Here is a 15,716-nt window from a genome sequence, read left to right as displayed (position 1 = left end):
CTGGGTTCAGCCTGATCACAGGCAGGTGCTGTCGAGCTGTAAGATCCTCTCCTACAACCCCTGAAGTGTGTCTGGCTCTTCAGGCCAGGAATGTGGCACTGATGAGGTTGAGATTTGCAGATTGAAGGCTTTAAGTAGCCCCTGTCTACTTTGTCTACTTTGTCTGCTGTGGCAATGCTTTACCACAGAGCATGAGGATGTGATTTTGGGGTTAACACCATGGTGGAGTGACCCCAGTGATCCCAACTTTGCACCTTCATCCTTGAGAGCTGCTGCCAATCTCCATCAGCACTTTGGCATTTAAGACTTTTTGTAAGATCCCATTTGTTGAGGGTTTGCCTTTCTCTCAGGCTTTTGTGTTGTTCAGTAGGTGTTTGGTCTCCTCTGATGTGCCCAGAGGAATCTTGGTGCATCTGTGCTGCTGAAGAAGCGTTGGCATTAAGCAAAACTTCCCTCATTCTGATGATTGGAGAAGCAGGAGTGGGGTTGGAGGGGTGAAATTAAAGCAGGGTTTATGATGGCTTGAAAAAGAAGAATCCACGCCAGATGGACAAAAGCCACGACACAAATCTGAGTTTACATGGCTCTGGCAACCCAGCAGACAATATTGGTGGGCCTGGGGAGCCTCTGTGGCTCAGAGGAGTTTGCAGAAAGGAACCTCTTGCCTTTTTGCATAACAGCTTCACGTGGAAGAGTCTGAGCTCTGTTGATGTGCAGCAAACAGCAGCACTGAGGGAAGGGGGGGAGCACTGGGAATCAGCCCCAGGAGCTGGGTTAATGGGATCAGAGAGAGCTCCTTTAGCCTGTGTCTCAATTTCCTGAGGTTTATTTCAATTTATTTGCCTGGAGTTTTGTATTGTAGGGTTTGGTTTTGCACTTGGCATAGAGCTGGTCCCACCAATGGTCTGAAAAGCCTCGTGTTACAGACAACTCTGGTTTCCCCCAGACAATACCTGTGCCCCTGCTGCTCTGCCTGAACATCCCACAACCAGCTTCAAATGCAGCAGGGAGGGAGTGCTGGGGTAATTGTCAATAAATAGCAGGGTTTTTACATTATTGGAGTGCCTCAGTAAAGAGCTGGGTGACTTCAGAGAGTTGTGTCTCATGGCCAGAGATGCTTGGGCTGTTCTCAGGCAGAGTGGGCTAAAATGTGCTGTGGGAAACAGTGGTGTGTGAAAAGTGTAGGATTTAAGAGGTCATTAATAAAAATAATAATGTTTTTAACATCTAATAAGTGTTTTTCATCTCTGAGCCGCTCAGATACAGCTCAGCAGCATGTGACAGGCTGCTGGTGAGATCATTCCCATCCCACAGGATCTGGGACAGGTCTCTCCTGTCTGTTTGGGGCTTGCCCAGAGCCAAAGGCAGGATGGAGGTTTGCATGGAGCTCCTGTCCCACGGGAGCTGGGGAAGGGCATGACACAGCCTCCAGGGAAATTCAGCACCACCAGCCTCACACCTGGCTGAACTCTGGATTTCTGCTTCAAGCTGAGATGTTTCTCTTTTCTTTGGGATTCCCTGATTTTGTCCCTTCACCCACCCCTTTCCCTCTCCTGCAGTGACTCAAAGAGTTGCTTCCTTTGTGGTGCTTTCCATCCTTTGTCTTTAACCCTTTTTATTTCCAGGACCTGGAGAAGAGGCTTTCCCAGCAGAGGTCCTGTCCAAGCAGGATCATCCCTCTCCATGCTCCCAGGGCAGCACACACACACACACACACACACAGAGCTGATTTCCCAGCCTGGGGCTGCTCCCTGCCTTCCCCAGACATTCCCTGGGGTATCCCAGTGTGGCCACACAGGGAGCAGAGTGGGGGGTGATGCTGCAGGAAGCTTTGGGGTTTCATAGGCACCTGTGGGGCCTGGGGGTGGCACTGACACTGCACTGTCCCCTCTGTGTCCCCTCCAGCCGTGCAGGAGGAGAGGCAGCGGGGGAAGGACCGCAACGAGAACGAGGTGGAGTCCACGAGCAGCGCCAACGAGGACATGCCCGTGGAAAAGATCCTGGAGGCTGAGCTGGCCGTGGAGCCAAAGACAGAGACGTACATCGAGGCAAACATGGGCCTGACACCCAGCTCGGTGAGACACCTCTGCCCCAGCCCGGGCACTCAGGACACGAGGGGTGGCTCTGGGACATCAGGAGTGACCATGGGGACAGCTGGGGCAGAGGGGGCTTGTTCTGGGTGCAGAATAACCAGCTCAGAAAAGCAATTCTTGGCTCTGTGAGTCAGCTCAGCACCAGGAAAGCAGGGTCTGCAGCCACCAGTGTTTGGTGTCTCCTGTCCCACAGCCACAGGGAAGTAAGAGATGCTGTGAGGAATAATTAAAAGGGCTCACAGAGAAGATTTTATTGTAAATAACAGCCCTCAGTGCTAAAAGGCAGGAAGACACTCCATGCTCTGAAGAGCTTGGAGTCCAGTTGAGGCAATAAATTGAGTTGTGTGGCTGAAGTGCAGAGAGATAAGAGCTGGAGAATGGGGGTGTGACTTCTCAGGTGCAGAATTATGCTTGGCTCTGAGGAGAGAAAACCTGGAGAAATTTGCCTAGAAGTTGGCTTTCAAGTTCTTTTCCCAGTTAGAAACTTGCATTATAACTGGGCCTGCTTGGAGCATCTGGGCTGTACCAGGATGTTGTGTACACAAGAGAGGGGTGACAGGGAAATGGGACAGGAGTAGCCTGGGCTGGTGGAAGGTGTTCCTGCCCATGGCAGGGGGTTGGAATGAGATGGTCTTGAGGTCCTTTCCAACCCAAACCAGTCTGGGATTCTGTGGAGAATGAGGAGAAGTGTTTTGGGCCCTTTCCTGTGAGATTCCCGTATCAAAAGGGAGAAATCTCCCTGCAGAGCAGCAACCTTAATGTGAGAGCCAAACCCTCCTCTGAATTCCATCTCTAGGACAGACCCTCTGCAGCCTAGGCAGTATTTAGGGTTCAGTGCCCACTCCTCCACAGCCCCTTTTCCTGTGAAAGCAGTGGGAATAGAGGAATTCCTCTGAAAAACAGCCACTGAGGCTGGAGTGGGGAGCATCTCCTGGTTGCCACAAAGTCCTTTGAGGAACTCAAGAGGCTGAACTCTGCCAGCATTTGGGCTGGCAGAGCCAAGAGAGCAGGCTCATGCACTCAAGTGTCCCTGTGCAATTCCTGTTGGGTGGCTGTGAGGCTGAGCAGATGAAATGCAGCTATTCTGAGAAGTGCAAAGACTCTGCAGTGTTTATTTTCTGTTACAGCAATACTTCCATCGCTCTCTTCAGATGAGGCTTGGAGGGTTTGAGTCAGAAATCCCTTCCCATACAGGGGGCTGGAAATAGGGCATATTTAGGGTCACTTCCAGCACAATTCTGTGAGTCTGTGAGGGATCTGGGAGTCAGGAGAAGTCTAACTGGCTTTTTGGGATGCTCTTTTTGCAAAGACAGCTTTTCCTAGGATTCCTTAGGTGGCTCTTTGGCTTCATGGTATGGCCAGAGCCAATTCCTCAGTGAAACTCTCCAGAATCAGGTACAGAATCAGGTACAAATCCTCACCTGCATTTAAGAGAAGGATCCCACCACCACGAGGGTGCAAAGGACTTTTTTTTTAAGGAGTTAGTGAGGGGCTCAGAGAGGCTCTGACTGCTCTCAGGATTAAAAATCCTTCAGGGGAGCTGGAGCCAGCCTTGTGCTGACTTGAAAACAAACCCCAGAGAGCGAGCTGAAATAAATGGCTTCGTCTGGCACCGCGTCTCCTCAGCCTCTTGTAGCAAATTGAAAGCCGGTTCCTGCATAATTCAACAGGCATTACTGTGAACAAGGATGTGTGTTGCATCTAAATAGAAGCAGGAGGCTTGTTGAAATGCCCTATTATTGTCAAACCGAGGTGACATTTGTAGCAGGTTTAGCAGATGGATGAGATCAGCAGCTCCCGGTGACGGTGACGAGGCCACCACCACCGGATGAGGAGAGGGAAGACAGAGGAGCTGCCGCCCTCCCAGCCCTCCCCCAGAGCCCAGGTGATGGAAAGGCAGACAAATCGAGGCCCTGGTAAACACAGGGGAAAACACAAGCTGTTTGCTGTTGGCCTCGTGTGTTGGGTGCTTTGATTTGTGCCTCTGCACCTCAGGCCAGCTGCTGGGACATTTCCAGCTGGCTGTGCCAGGCCAAGGTGGGGGTGGCACGGTGATTTAGGGATTAGCACCCTTGTCTCCCACATAGAATGGGTTAGAAGGGACCTTAAAATCATCTTCCATGGGCAGGGGCACCTTCCACTATCCCAGGTTGCTCCAAGCCCCATCCAGCTTGGCTTTGGACACTTCCAGGTATGCAGGGGCAGCCACAGCTTCTCTGTGCCAGGGCTTGCCCACCCTCACAGGGAGGAATTTCCCCCAAATATCTGCTCTAAACCCGGTCTCCTTTAGTTGGAATCCATTCCCCCTTGTCCTGTCTCTGTCCCAGGGGGTGGTTTTGCCTCTGCCCCATGCTTTGGGAATTTGGGCTCCTGCCCTGGAAGCACAGCCTGGGATGGGCTCCTGGCCACGGAAAGGCAAAGCCTGTAACTGAGAGCTGTCCTCCCCAGTAACTCTTAACTGGCCTGTGAATGTCTGGTTTCAAGTCACCATTTTCTGGAAGATGCCTCCAAGCTCCAGTTTTCCAGGAGGATCAGGTGCCCTTTGGCTCTGTCACACCCCGGCACTGTGCCCTTGCTATTTACTGCAGGACAGGATTTGCTTTCCATGCACAGTGCTGCCATTCCCCTCCTGGAGCCAGGCAGGGCCCTCTGGACACTTTTAGCTGCTTCTCACACTCCAGTGATCAGGTTCTGCCAGGAAGAGCTGTGGTGGTTCCAGGAATTGCCATCTGAGGAGTAAAATGAGGCTGAGAATGAAGTTTTGGAGCAGCAGAGGTTGGGGACAGCTTGTACTGTCCATGGAGGGACAGCCAGGGCTGGAGCACCTGCCCAGGAGCCAGCCCTGATGAAAACTTTGGCAAAAGCATCTAATTTTCCTAAACTGTCCCTTTTCTGGGGCCTTGCAGGTACTTGTTGCTGCAGGGGTTGGGTTCTGCTGGAGCTGGGGGTCTCCCATAAGTCGTGATCCCTGTCCCACCTCGCCAGGATGCCAGGATCCTCCACCTGGCTGAGCAAACTGGGATAACGTGAGGCTGGGGATGTTCAGGGCCTCTGGTGACCCTTCTCCCCCTTCCTTCATCAATAACAATATCAATGTTCCCTGTGCTTCCAGTGAAACACTGAGCCCTGCAAAGCTCCTCCTCACATGCACTTCTGGGTTTTCCCGTTGTCCAGAGGAAATCCCATCTGATCTTCTCCCAGGAAAAGCCCAGCTCCTGCTCACATCTCCTTCCTGAGGGAAGAGCCCCAACTCCCTGGGAGTGAGACTGCCCTGTCCTTGCACCCCTGGGGGAGCTGCTGGAGGGGGTAGGACACGGGGGACACATCCCTGTGCTGGTGCCAGCCTGTGCCCATCCATCTCTGCACGCGACAGGTGGAAATACTTCCAAGGCAGGTGCCCTGAGCTTGCCAAATCCTGGCTATTTTAAGCCTGGAGAATGGGAAATGTTGGCCACTGAGGCACAGAGCTCTGGGTTTGCTGCCAGGGGGCTGGGCAGGGGTGTGGATCACAGCTCTGGGGCACGAGGGTGACTTGGCAGCGTGGTCCTGGTCTGCCCAGCCTGGCTTTGCCATGGGTTACACTGACATTCGTGTCTGCTCCTCCTCTGACTTCACACCCCTTCCCCCCTGCAAGCCAGGGGTGAAGTAAACACTTCTCCTCCAGTTTGGAAACTGCTCTTTTAAGGACATGGAAAGAAGCTAATTGTACAATCCAAGCTGCTGGATATCAGCAGGGATTACAGGGGGAGATGGGATGGGATCATACATCCCTGTCCAGACAGGTAAACCCCACAGACACACTTGGACCAGTGAGCTCAGCCTTCCCCAGGGTTAAACAGGCTCTTCCAGTTCCTAATCACAAATCCACTTGAGCTGTGAGCAGTTCCTTTAAACAGGGATTTGGTGTGTTTAGGCTGACTGTCCTCCTTGAGAGCAGATGGTTTCTGTTAGTGGATAATATTTCAAAGGAAAGGGGTTTTCTCCTTTTTTTCTGTAATGCCCCCTCTGGTGCTGGTTTATGGAGCTGGGAGATGCTGGAGTCTGCCCTTCCCCAGGCTGGAGCTGCTTGGATGCATCAGTCAGGGTGATGGATATGGAGTCTCAGCACTCCCAATTCCCATTTTGGGGCTTGCTAAAAACTATTACAACCCTTGTGGTGGAGCAGCCAAATCACTTCCTTTGCCTGTGAGTGATAACATCCACCTCAGGGGTGGCAGGCAGGCTGCTCCTCCAGCCTCTCTGTTCCTTGTTCTGCCTTTTCCAAGCTTTTCCATCCCTTTTTTTTTCCCTTTTTTTGGCAGCCCAATGACCCAGTGACGAACATCTGCCAGGCAGCAGACAAACAGCTCTTCACCCTGGTGGAGTGGGCCAAGAGGATCCCCCACTTCTCCGAGCTGCCCCTGGATGACCAGGTCATCTTGCTCAGAGCAGGTGAGTGACATCTGTCCCCACGTGGGGAGAGCTGGATGTCCCCTGGGACAGGTTGTACCCTCAGATTTAGGTCCTGGCAGCTTGAAAATCTTTCATTGATTCTTGATAGACTCCGATCGTTCGGTTTTTAAATAGGATTTTAAAAGCCTTCCATGGGATGTGCTGCTGAGTTGGATCCAAAATGTGGCCAATCAGCTGAAGAATGGCCCAGCTTCCTCTCTGATCCATGAGGAACTCAGAGATGGGTGCTGGGTGACTTAAACCAAAGGAGTTAAACTCTGCCTTCCTCCCAAACTGAGGCTTGAAAGACCAAGCGGGCTCAGGCACCCATGAAATTTCATCAAACTGAAATGTTTGATCATAATTAAAACCAGAAAGGAGAGAAAAGTACATCTCACTTCTTCTCCCACCCACCAAGATGAAAATAGAACTCTGAGGGCTTATTTTATATTTCCTTGTGCAGCAGGGGGGCTGCAGGAGCAGGATTTGGGAGGTGGAAAGCAGTTGGCTGTGGGAAGGGTCTTTCCCTGTTGAGTGAATTCGAGCTCCTGCTGCTGTACAAAGCTCGTGGAGGGCAAGAAATCAGGAGCAGAACTCGGGGAGGAGGTGTTTGAGGCATGAAGCTCTTGGTAAGCCAGGGACTTTGAAGGTTTTGGTACTTTTAAATTCCTTTTATTTCCCCCAAATTCACTTTTGTCCAGGTCCTGCACCCTTCCAGGATGGGTCCTGCAGCCCCTGGGTGAAGGTGCTCTGTGGATTTTTCCAGAGCTGGCTCTGGGCCCTTTGGAACATCCAAAGTGTGGATTTGAAGAGGATTTCTAGAGCCTCTTGTGGGAGTGGATGAGCAGGGAAGCCTCTCTGTAGAGATCTTTGAGGGCTTTCTGCAAAGAGCTGGATTCAGACAAAGCTCTGCCTTTTCCTTTTGGGAAGTGGAACCCAAGCCCACCATGGCAGTTCCAGGTTTTCCTCTCTTTTTAGCAGGCAGCTGATTAAAACTGGAACTGGAGAATTCCTGACCTGTGTTCTCTGTTTGTGACTCACTCCACACTCACGGGCAGCAGGAGAGGGTCTGCAAACCCCATCACATCCCAAATTTCATGGTGGCTCCAACCCTGCTGAGCACCTGGAGCAGCTCCCTGGAGCTCCCTGCTCCAAGCATCTCTGCCAGGGCCTCAGATAACCTTCCCCAACTTCTAACCACTGGCTCAATGTATTATTGAGTGGCCTGCTGAGAACAGCTGCCCATGAAATATTGAAGCATTAAAATCCAGCTAAGAGCCTCAGTCAGGCATCCTGGGAGGCAAAACAAGTGGAGCACACAGCTCTGGAGGAGCAGGGCTGGATGGGCTGGCAGCAGCTTTCCTCAGATCCTGAATCATTTAAAAATACTCCCTCTCTGAGCTGTTTGGGAGGGAAGGAATCCTGACTTTTTAAGCGTATTTTCCACCAGTTTTCTTGTTTCCAAGCTGAGACAGGAATAACCTGCTGTTTTCTCAGCCTGGCAGAGGATGCTGATCCCTGCAGCTGGTTTTGTAGGGCTGGTGGGGAAATGTGGCAGGGAGCTGGATTGACATGATGGCCACTGCTCTGCCAAAGTGCCTTCCCTACCCCAGAGGAGCCAGAGCATCCCTGGAGGCTGCAGCCACCCTGTTTGCTGGAAAAGGAGTCTCAGGAATCGCAGGATTCTGCTCTGCCACTCCAGAACTTGGGCTGAAATGCAGAACTCTCGGGGTAGACTTGGTTGGTCTCTAATTCCAGTCTGCTGCCTCTGGTTATAGTGAATTTTTCCTGCTTGCCTCTGTCTTGACAGCTCTTCAGGGATGTTCTGGTGAAAGCCAGGGTAGGAAAATCTTCCCCATTTCAGCTGAAACATCCCAGCTCTACATGGGAATAATCCAGGTGGAGGATGCTGATGAATCCAGCACTCCTTGACAGGAATAAGCCCAGCTTGGAGTGGGTGTGGAGAGCCAGCTCTGGTTTCTGTTGGTTGGAGCTACGTGTGGAGCTGCTGTGGGGCTGTGTGGGACAGCTTCCCATGGATCTGGCTCTGGGAGTTCCTCTTCCTCCCGGGAACAGGGTTTCTGCAGGCTCCTTCTCCTCCTTGGGTTTCACAGTGTTGCAATCCCTGTGAAAGTGCCAGGCCTCACCCAGTAAATAGCCAAAGAAATGTTCCCGTGGCTGGGGTGGAAACATCCTGTGGCCACTTAGGAAAGAGTGAACTTTATTCCTTGTCAACATTTCTGATGGCACAACCCACGGCTGCAGCAGAAGGTAAACACAGCACACATGGGCCTTGTGTTTGTTCCAGGCAGTGAGATGTGTTCTTGTGGCAGGAGAGGTGAAGGATATTGTTGTGTTGCTTTTCCAGCCTGGGAAAAAAATCCCTGAATCCCAATATCCTGAGGTTTTTGGGCCAGAACTCCAGAACATGTACAGGCCAGGGGTGTTGCAGAAAGACCCCATCTTGTCTTTCTGAAGATGCTGCTCCTGGCTGAAGGTCACCCAAATCTCCACCCTTTGAGCTTGGCAGCATTTCCTCTCGTTGGGGCTTTGTTTCAGGAATCCTTGAGCTCAGCCTGTGATGGTTTTAGGAATTGAAGAGGTGTTGGATTGGGAGGGGGAGCTGGAAGACGTGGAGATCACATCTCCCTTCCCTTCCCTTCCCTGCAGGTCTGGGCTCAGAGGATGTCCTTCCCATATCCCAGAGCAGCCTGTCCAGCTAATAAGACTAAAATCTATTTTCCAAGCAGCTGTGGAAGCAGTCACAGACATGGGACTGAGAACAGACCCAATCCCTGCCAGTATTGTCATGGCAGAAGCAACAAACCCACAAATAAAGGCAGAGATTCCATGGTTCCTTTGGCAGGGCTCAGGGCTGGCAGATGAACTTTTGTGGCCTGAGGAGGAGCCTGCAGAGCTGACAGCGAGTGCAGATAGGGCTGGAAGTGCTGGGAGGCAGCGGCTGAGAGCAGAGGGGAGCTCCACAGCTCTCCAGGCAGAGCTGTTTGCTCAGTGTCTGCACGGTTTATAGAGGAAACTGCTCCCCTTATTAGCTTTATTTTTAGTGCCTTGGGTTCTTGATGTTTTTTTCCTTCCATGACATCCAAGGAAAAGCTGGCTCCCCTTTCTTTCCCATACCCAGCCACAGGGAGAGTTCCCTTCTGCTTTTAGAGAGGTGACATCACCGATTCCCAATCTTCCTGAGGATGCCATGGCTCTAACCTGCAGCCTCGGTGGTTTTCTCCTCCCCAGGGTGGAACGAGCTCCTCATTGCCTCCTTCTCTCACCGCTCCATAGCCGTGAAGGACGGGATCCTGCTGGCCACGGGGCTGCACGTGCACCGCAACAGCGCCCACAGCGCCGGCGTCGGGGCCATCTTCGACAGGTGGGCAGGGCTGGAGGGATGGGATTGCATCTCAAACCACCTTGCCTGGACATCCCTGACCCTGTCTCCACCCCAAACCACCTCCATTCCTGCGTGAGGGGCCGGAGGAGCCCGGGATGAGGGAGTCCATCCCGTGGTGTCCATGAAAGCACAGCAGCAGAAAACCCCTCCTCTGAAAGCTGCAGAAACCAAACAGCCCCAGCCAGGGAGGAGACTGCCCTGTGCAAATCAAAGCCCCTTTCATGGGGTCCAGATGCCTTCTAATGTTACGAGGAGGCCACTCCTTCGTTCCTTTTCATCTTTAATTGGACCAAGACGCGATTTTATTTGCACAATGAAAAGGCCCCAGCAATACTCAGCAGGTTCCACAGGCGTGTCCCGAGGGCTCTTTAATCTCAGGCTTTGGGAAAGTGTTTTAAAGCCAGGCTTGCAGGGTTTTTGACCCACAGTGTGACTCCAGACGCTGCTGAAATGCTGATTTCTCTCCCTGAGATTCATCTTGAGTTGAAACCAAATCACCTTTGCTGCTCTGCTCTGTGAGGAAATTGTTCTTCGGACCTGGGTGACATCATTTGTTCCTGTGAGGTCATAAGTGCAAGATCATGACTTTGCTGCAGGATCTAACATGAAAAACTGGGCAATCAGTGGAAAATATTTCAAGACCGACACCTGCAGTAAGAGCAAAGGGAGCAATAAAAATTACCGGCAGAGGAAATTACTTTTAGATACCTGTTGGGGTGGGTTTTTATTGTTATTTTTTATTTTTAGGCAGCTTTCTCAGGTGCCAGAGCCTCTTGGTGAATGTATGAAGGCAGTTTTTATGGTCCCTGTTGTGTCTCACAGGAACTATTGATGTTCCTAATGAGCTATTTTTGATGGAGGAGGAAAATGAGGCCACATCCTCAGCTGGTACAGGCCAGCACCATCCCCACCTTCGTTAAACGTGACCGGAGCTTCTCACTCTGGCTCTGACACCTGGGGCTCTTCATTCCCTTTGTTTTTCATGCTGACTCTGTGCTTTCTCTGTCCTTTTGCAGAGTACTGACAGAACTGGTGTCCAAAATGCGGGACATGCTGATGGACAAGACAGAGCTGGGCTGCCTGCGAGCCATTGTCCTCTTCAACCCCGGTACGGGCCTGGCTCTGCTCTCCTGGCCCCCCTTGGCTGCTCTTCTGTCCTTCTGGCTCCTTTTCTTCCCCAAAAAAGCCCTGTTGGAAATAGCAGAGGGCACCCAGATGCCGAGGATAGGGCAGGAAAGGAGACAGGGGTGAAAGTTGGTTTGGTTTGAAAGGACCTTAAAGCTCACCTTGCTCCAAACCCCCTGCCATGGCAGGGACACCTCCCACTATCCCAGGCTGCTCCAAGCCCCGTCCAGCCTGGCCTTGGGCACTTCCAGGGATCCAGGGGCAGCCACAGCTGCTCTGGGCACCCTGTGCAGGGCCTTCCCCCCCTCACAGGGAAGAGTTTCTTCCCAAAATCCAGTCTAAGCTTTACTCCTTTTCAGTTTACAGCCACTCCCCCTGGTCCTATCAGCTCTCCCCCTTTTAGAGTGACTGTAAAAAGAAAGTTCAGGTGCTTGAGGGAGTTGTCCCTGAACTGGAACCATGTGAAAATGTTGAAGAGAAAAATATGGATTAGGGCAACATCTGAGTATAGAGATTATTGTCTCTGCTTCCCAACCTCATCATCCAAGGGCTTTTATTAACTGCATTTCTGGAAAAGCCCTTTGCAGACCCGGAGAGGCAGAAAAACATGAAATGTGCTCATAAAATACACAAAACCTTCAATTTTTGACTGTAGTTTCACAGACTCCAGGAGGGTCACACTGCTCCCTTTCCCCTCTCAGCCCCAGCTGCCCAAGGGAAGAAGAAGGTTCAGTGCCAGGGTTTTTCTCCAGCATTCCAGGGAGCAAATCCCTGTGCAGCAGGAGCCAGGCTGCACATACCTGCACAGCTCTCTGGGAGGGGTCTCTGGATTTCAGAGTGGATCAGCCCAGAGCAGGAGCAGATGGCAGCCAAGGACAAACCTCCCCATCCAGCACCACTCCCTCCCTGCCCTCATGGAGCACACTTTGTGCCCAAGCACAGCTCCTTGACTGCATTTTCCCACCACAGCCAGGCCAGGCTGTTCCAACAGGGTTTATTACAGTTTCTTGGGTTTGTTTTTCTTCTTGACCAGTTTTTTGGGTTTTTTTTAGTCCCCCTCTCCTTGCAATCAGCAGTAATTTATTGTCTGTAATTTGGGATTAGCCGTATATGGTCAAAGAAGGGGAATCTGGAGAGGTTCCCGTGGCACATGTGCTTGGGGATATCGATTTCTGCACTGTCCCTTTCACCCTGCTAAAAACAGATCCTCGCTGTGTCCTGTCCTGGTGGCTGTGCCAGAGCAGGGGCTTCTGCTTCAGCCCCACCACAGTGCTGAAGGGAGAAATCCCACGAGCCCAGGGCTGGAGGGGGAATTAAACCCCTTTAAATGAGGCTCTGGGACCATTGGAATGAGCCAGAACATTTAGGGTTAGGGTATGAGGTGAGGAAAAATCTGTAGTTGCAGGGTAGACCCCTTTGAGTGCTCCCCAAATCCCTGGAGCTCAGAGCCTGCATCCACACTTTGGTGGGGCTGGCAGATCCAGAGTGCACAGAGGGGTTCCTGCCTGCCTGGAAAGCCTGGAGGTGTTTGCCTGATGGTTTTTGTGTTGCCTTTTAGACTCCAAGGGCCTCTCGAACCCGGCAGAGGTGGAGGCGCTGAGGGAGAAGGTGTACGCGTCGCTAGAGGCTTACTGCAAACACAAATACCCCGACCAGCCCGGCAGGTGAGCTCCCTGTGCCCCTCCTCCTGCAGCCCCCGCCCTGCAAACCCCCTGCAAACCCCCTGCAATGGGTGCTGCAGCTCCCAGGCTCTCCTTGGGTCCCTTCTGCTCTGGGCTCTCCGTTTCCAGTGGTTCCCTGCAGAAAAACTTCTCATTTCTACCTGCTCCAGCTGTGAGCATCCCTAAAAACCCTCCCCTGTGCAGTGCACAGAGCTCCTTGTTCCCCTGCCAGGAAATCCAGCAAGGTGGGCAGACCTGAGGAGCCCCAGCTCCCACAGCCCCAGCAGTGGGATGAGCACATGTGGGAAGGGGGTATCATTTCCCTTTTGGAAACCGCGGCGAGCGAAACCGCAGCAAAAATAGGACTCACATGGAGTTAATTTTCGGTGGCAGATGAGCATCATTGCTGGGAAGTGAAAGCCTCAATTGATGCTCTTTTTCTCCCCTCCCTGCCTCCCCCAATCCAGCTGGGAATGGGAGGGGGAATTAGGAATGCGTTCCTGGACCGCTCTGGAGCTGAGTGGGCGCATTTTCCCAGTTACAGCCTGGAGCTGGCAACTGCCAGTTAAGTTACTGACAGCTTCTGGAGAAACCAAGCAAAGCACTGGAAGCTGCTACTGCTGCATGAATGTTGGGGAAAAACAGCCCAGGCAACTGGGATTTGCATCTCACCTGCATTCCTGGCCTTGTGTGGATGGTGAAATAAAAAGGATGCTTTCACAGCACTGAGTGCAGCGGGCAGAGCGTGCCCTCAGAAGTGATGTTGGATTTGTTTTTTCCCCCCACTTTGGGTCCCAGAGTGCTGGCAGATGAAGAAAGGTGTGTTGTTAAGGGATTTCTGGGATGCTCCTGGTTGGCTTGAGGCAGGCAGAGTGAGGATGAGGGTGCCACGGGGTGTGTTTGGTTTGCAGTGAGCAGGGGAATTGAGGGATGAGCGCAGGGCACGGAGCAGGGCTCTCACCTCTCCTCTCCCAGGGGGTTTGTGTGCACCCCAGGCTGACTCTCAAGCTGCCTCCTCTTCCAGAATGCTTTATTAAATTGCATTTCTGGAGCCAATCCAGAGCAGACCCTGGACTTTGGCTGTTATGGTGTTGCAGAAGAGCTGTTCCTGGCACCAGGAGAGCTGCCTTGGGAATCCTGGCCAGCAGCTCTCCTGCATTATTCCCTTGCTGGGGTGAGCTGTGCACATTGTGCAGGATCTGCAGGCTTGGCACACACAGGGGTGGGCAGGGGGTGGCACAGGGACAGCCCCATCCCCAAACCCCACCAAGCCACCGTGCCTGACAGCACAGACACTGAGCCACCAGTCCACACCAGTTCCCCGGGGCTCAGTGGTGTTTGAGGGAGTGTTGGACATCCAGAAGCTGCACCAGAGGCTCTGGAATTTAATCTCTCACTGGCTTTGAGTGACCTCGGGCTGGAAACCTTCTTGTGTGATGCTGTCACCCATCCTTGCTGACCTGAGGGGTTCTGCATGCTCAGGGATGTCCTGAGAGCTGTGCCTGGGCCCTGCTGCCCTCCCTGCGTCCCTCAGTGGTGCAGGGCAGTGGTGCCACCACCCCAGGTGCCTCAGGAGGGTGAGCCCATGGGCAGGGAGGGTTGCACAAGAGCTCCCCAAAGTTCTCCCAAACTCTGGGCATCCTCCTGTCCTCGTGGCACAACGTGACCACCAGCTGGGGCTGCAAACAAGTCCTTCCTGTGGCTGAGCAAAGCCCTGCTCGAGCCACGGCTGGGGCCTTTTCCTGCTCCACACTGTGGGATTTCTGGAATTCCCACCTTCTCAGGTGCCCTTCAGTGCGAGGCTTTCTCCAAATCCCCATCCAGCAGCAGTTTGGGAGCACCCTGGAAACACCAGAAGGGAATTTTTCTGCAGACAGAGGCATTCCCAGGAAAAACCCAGCCCTGCTCCCTCCCTTGCAGCCCCTGGTGCTCCACAGGGAGGGCTGGGTGCCTACGTGACACCCAGCAGCCGCAGGGAATCAGGAATCAGGGCTCTTTTCTCCCCTCCCAGCCCTGGCACGTTGTGCTCTGGGCTGGTTATCTCACAGTTAAACATATCCCAGGGCTGGAGCCATCATCTGGTTTGGTTTAAAGTGAAACTTCCTGAATGGGATGGTAGGACTGATTTGTTTTTCCTGGCTCTGCTCCCATCATTCTCGCCAGCTCAGCAGAAAAAAAAATAAGAAAATAAAAAAAATCAAAACAAAAAAAACAACAAAAACCCCAACAAAAACCCAGGGAGAGGGAATTGTGTGTGCATGTAGAATATCTGTGTGCTTGTGCATGCCTCTGTGTTTTCTGCAAGGTCCCGTTCTCCCCGGCCCTTTGCTGCTGTTCAAGCCCTGATTTTTGGCAGCAGGAAAAGCAGATAACCCTGCTGTGCCTATTAAAGGGCTTTGTCCCTGGGAAGGGAGCACTCACGCAAGGAGGTGGCAGCCAGTGGCACCTGGGGTGTCCCAGAACACCCTTGCAGGAGCTGGTGGCTTTCTCCTGGCTCCACAGCTTCTTGTCACCCCCTGAGCCCAGCAGCCAGCAGCTTTTCCCTGGCCTGGGTGGCTCATTTCCATCCTGGCTGGGCCCTGCAGAGCTGCCAGCTCTCCCCAGCCCTCCTGCCTTGTGTGACCTGGAGCCATCTGCTGCAGGCAGGGCAGGCTGTGGAGAAAGGGATTTCTGGTTTGTCCTCCTCAGCTCTGTGCCCGGGGAAGGGGAGCAGCCCTTTCCCAGCTGTTTGCAGCTTCTGTGTCACAGAGCTTGGCTTCACCCCTGGCTGCCAGCCGGGTTCCTGCCCTGCCAGCAGCCCCAGGGCTCGGCTGGGCACGGTCAGAACCCCGGTGAGGGCTGCTGGAGCTGCTCAGAGCTGCAGGAAAAGCGGCATCACCCAGCTCACCCCACTGGCCATCTCCTCCAGCCCTTTTCCCTGAGCATCACTGAGCTGCTGGGGCTGCCTGCAGCACTGCCAGTGCCAGGCTGGTCCTGTGCTCCTCCTCCTCTGCACGGCTG

The 15,716-nt window shown here is 53.0% G+C and overlaps 1 protein-coding gene across 2 annotated transcripts in view; it reads left to right on the top strand.

The window, feature by feature from the left end:
- Nucleotides 1–15,716, top strand: part of RXRA (retinoid X receptor alpha) — a 98,420-nt gene that overhangs the window by 81,774 nt on the left and 930 nt on the right. For both annotated transcript variants that reach the window (XM_058853628.1, XM_058853629.1), the window contains exons 5-9: nucleotides 1,906–2,075; nucleotides 6,395–6,524; nucleotides 9,777–9,909; nucleotides 10,947–11,038; nucleotides 12,614–12,719. In XM_058853628.1, coding sequence (XP_058709611.1) covers nucleotides 1,906–2,075; nucleotides 6,395–6,524; nucleotides 9,777–9,909; nucleotides 10,947–11,038; nucleotides 12,614–12,719 — 631 coding nt within the window. The remainder of the gene's footprint in view (nucleotides 1–1,905; nucleotides 2,076–6,394; nucleotides 6,525–9,776; nucleotides 9,910–10,946; nucleotides 11,039–12,613; nucleotides 12,720–15,716) is intronic.

Source organism: Poecile atricapillus, chromosome 20 (genome assembly GCF_030490865.1).
Source record: "Poecile atricapillus isolate bPoeAtr1 chromosome 20, bPoeAtr1.hap1, whole genome shotgun sequence".
Lineage (NCBI taxonomy): Eukaryota > Metazoa > Chordata > Aves > Passeriformes > Paridae > Poecile > Poecile atricapillus.
This window is presented reverse-complemented; position numbering and strand designations above follow the sequence as displayed.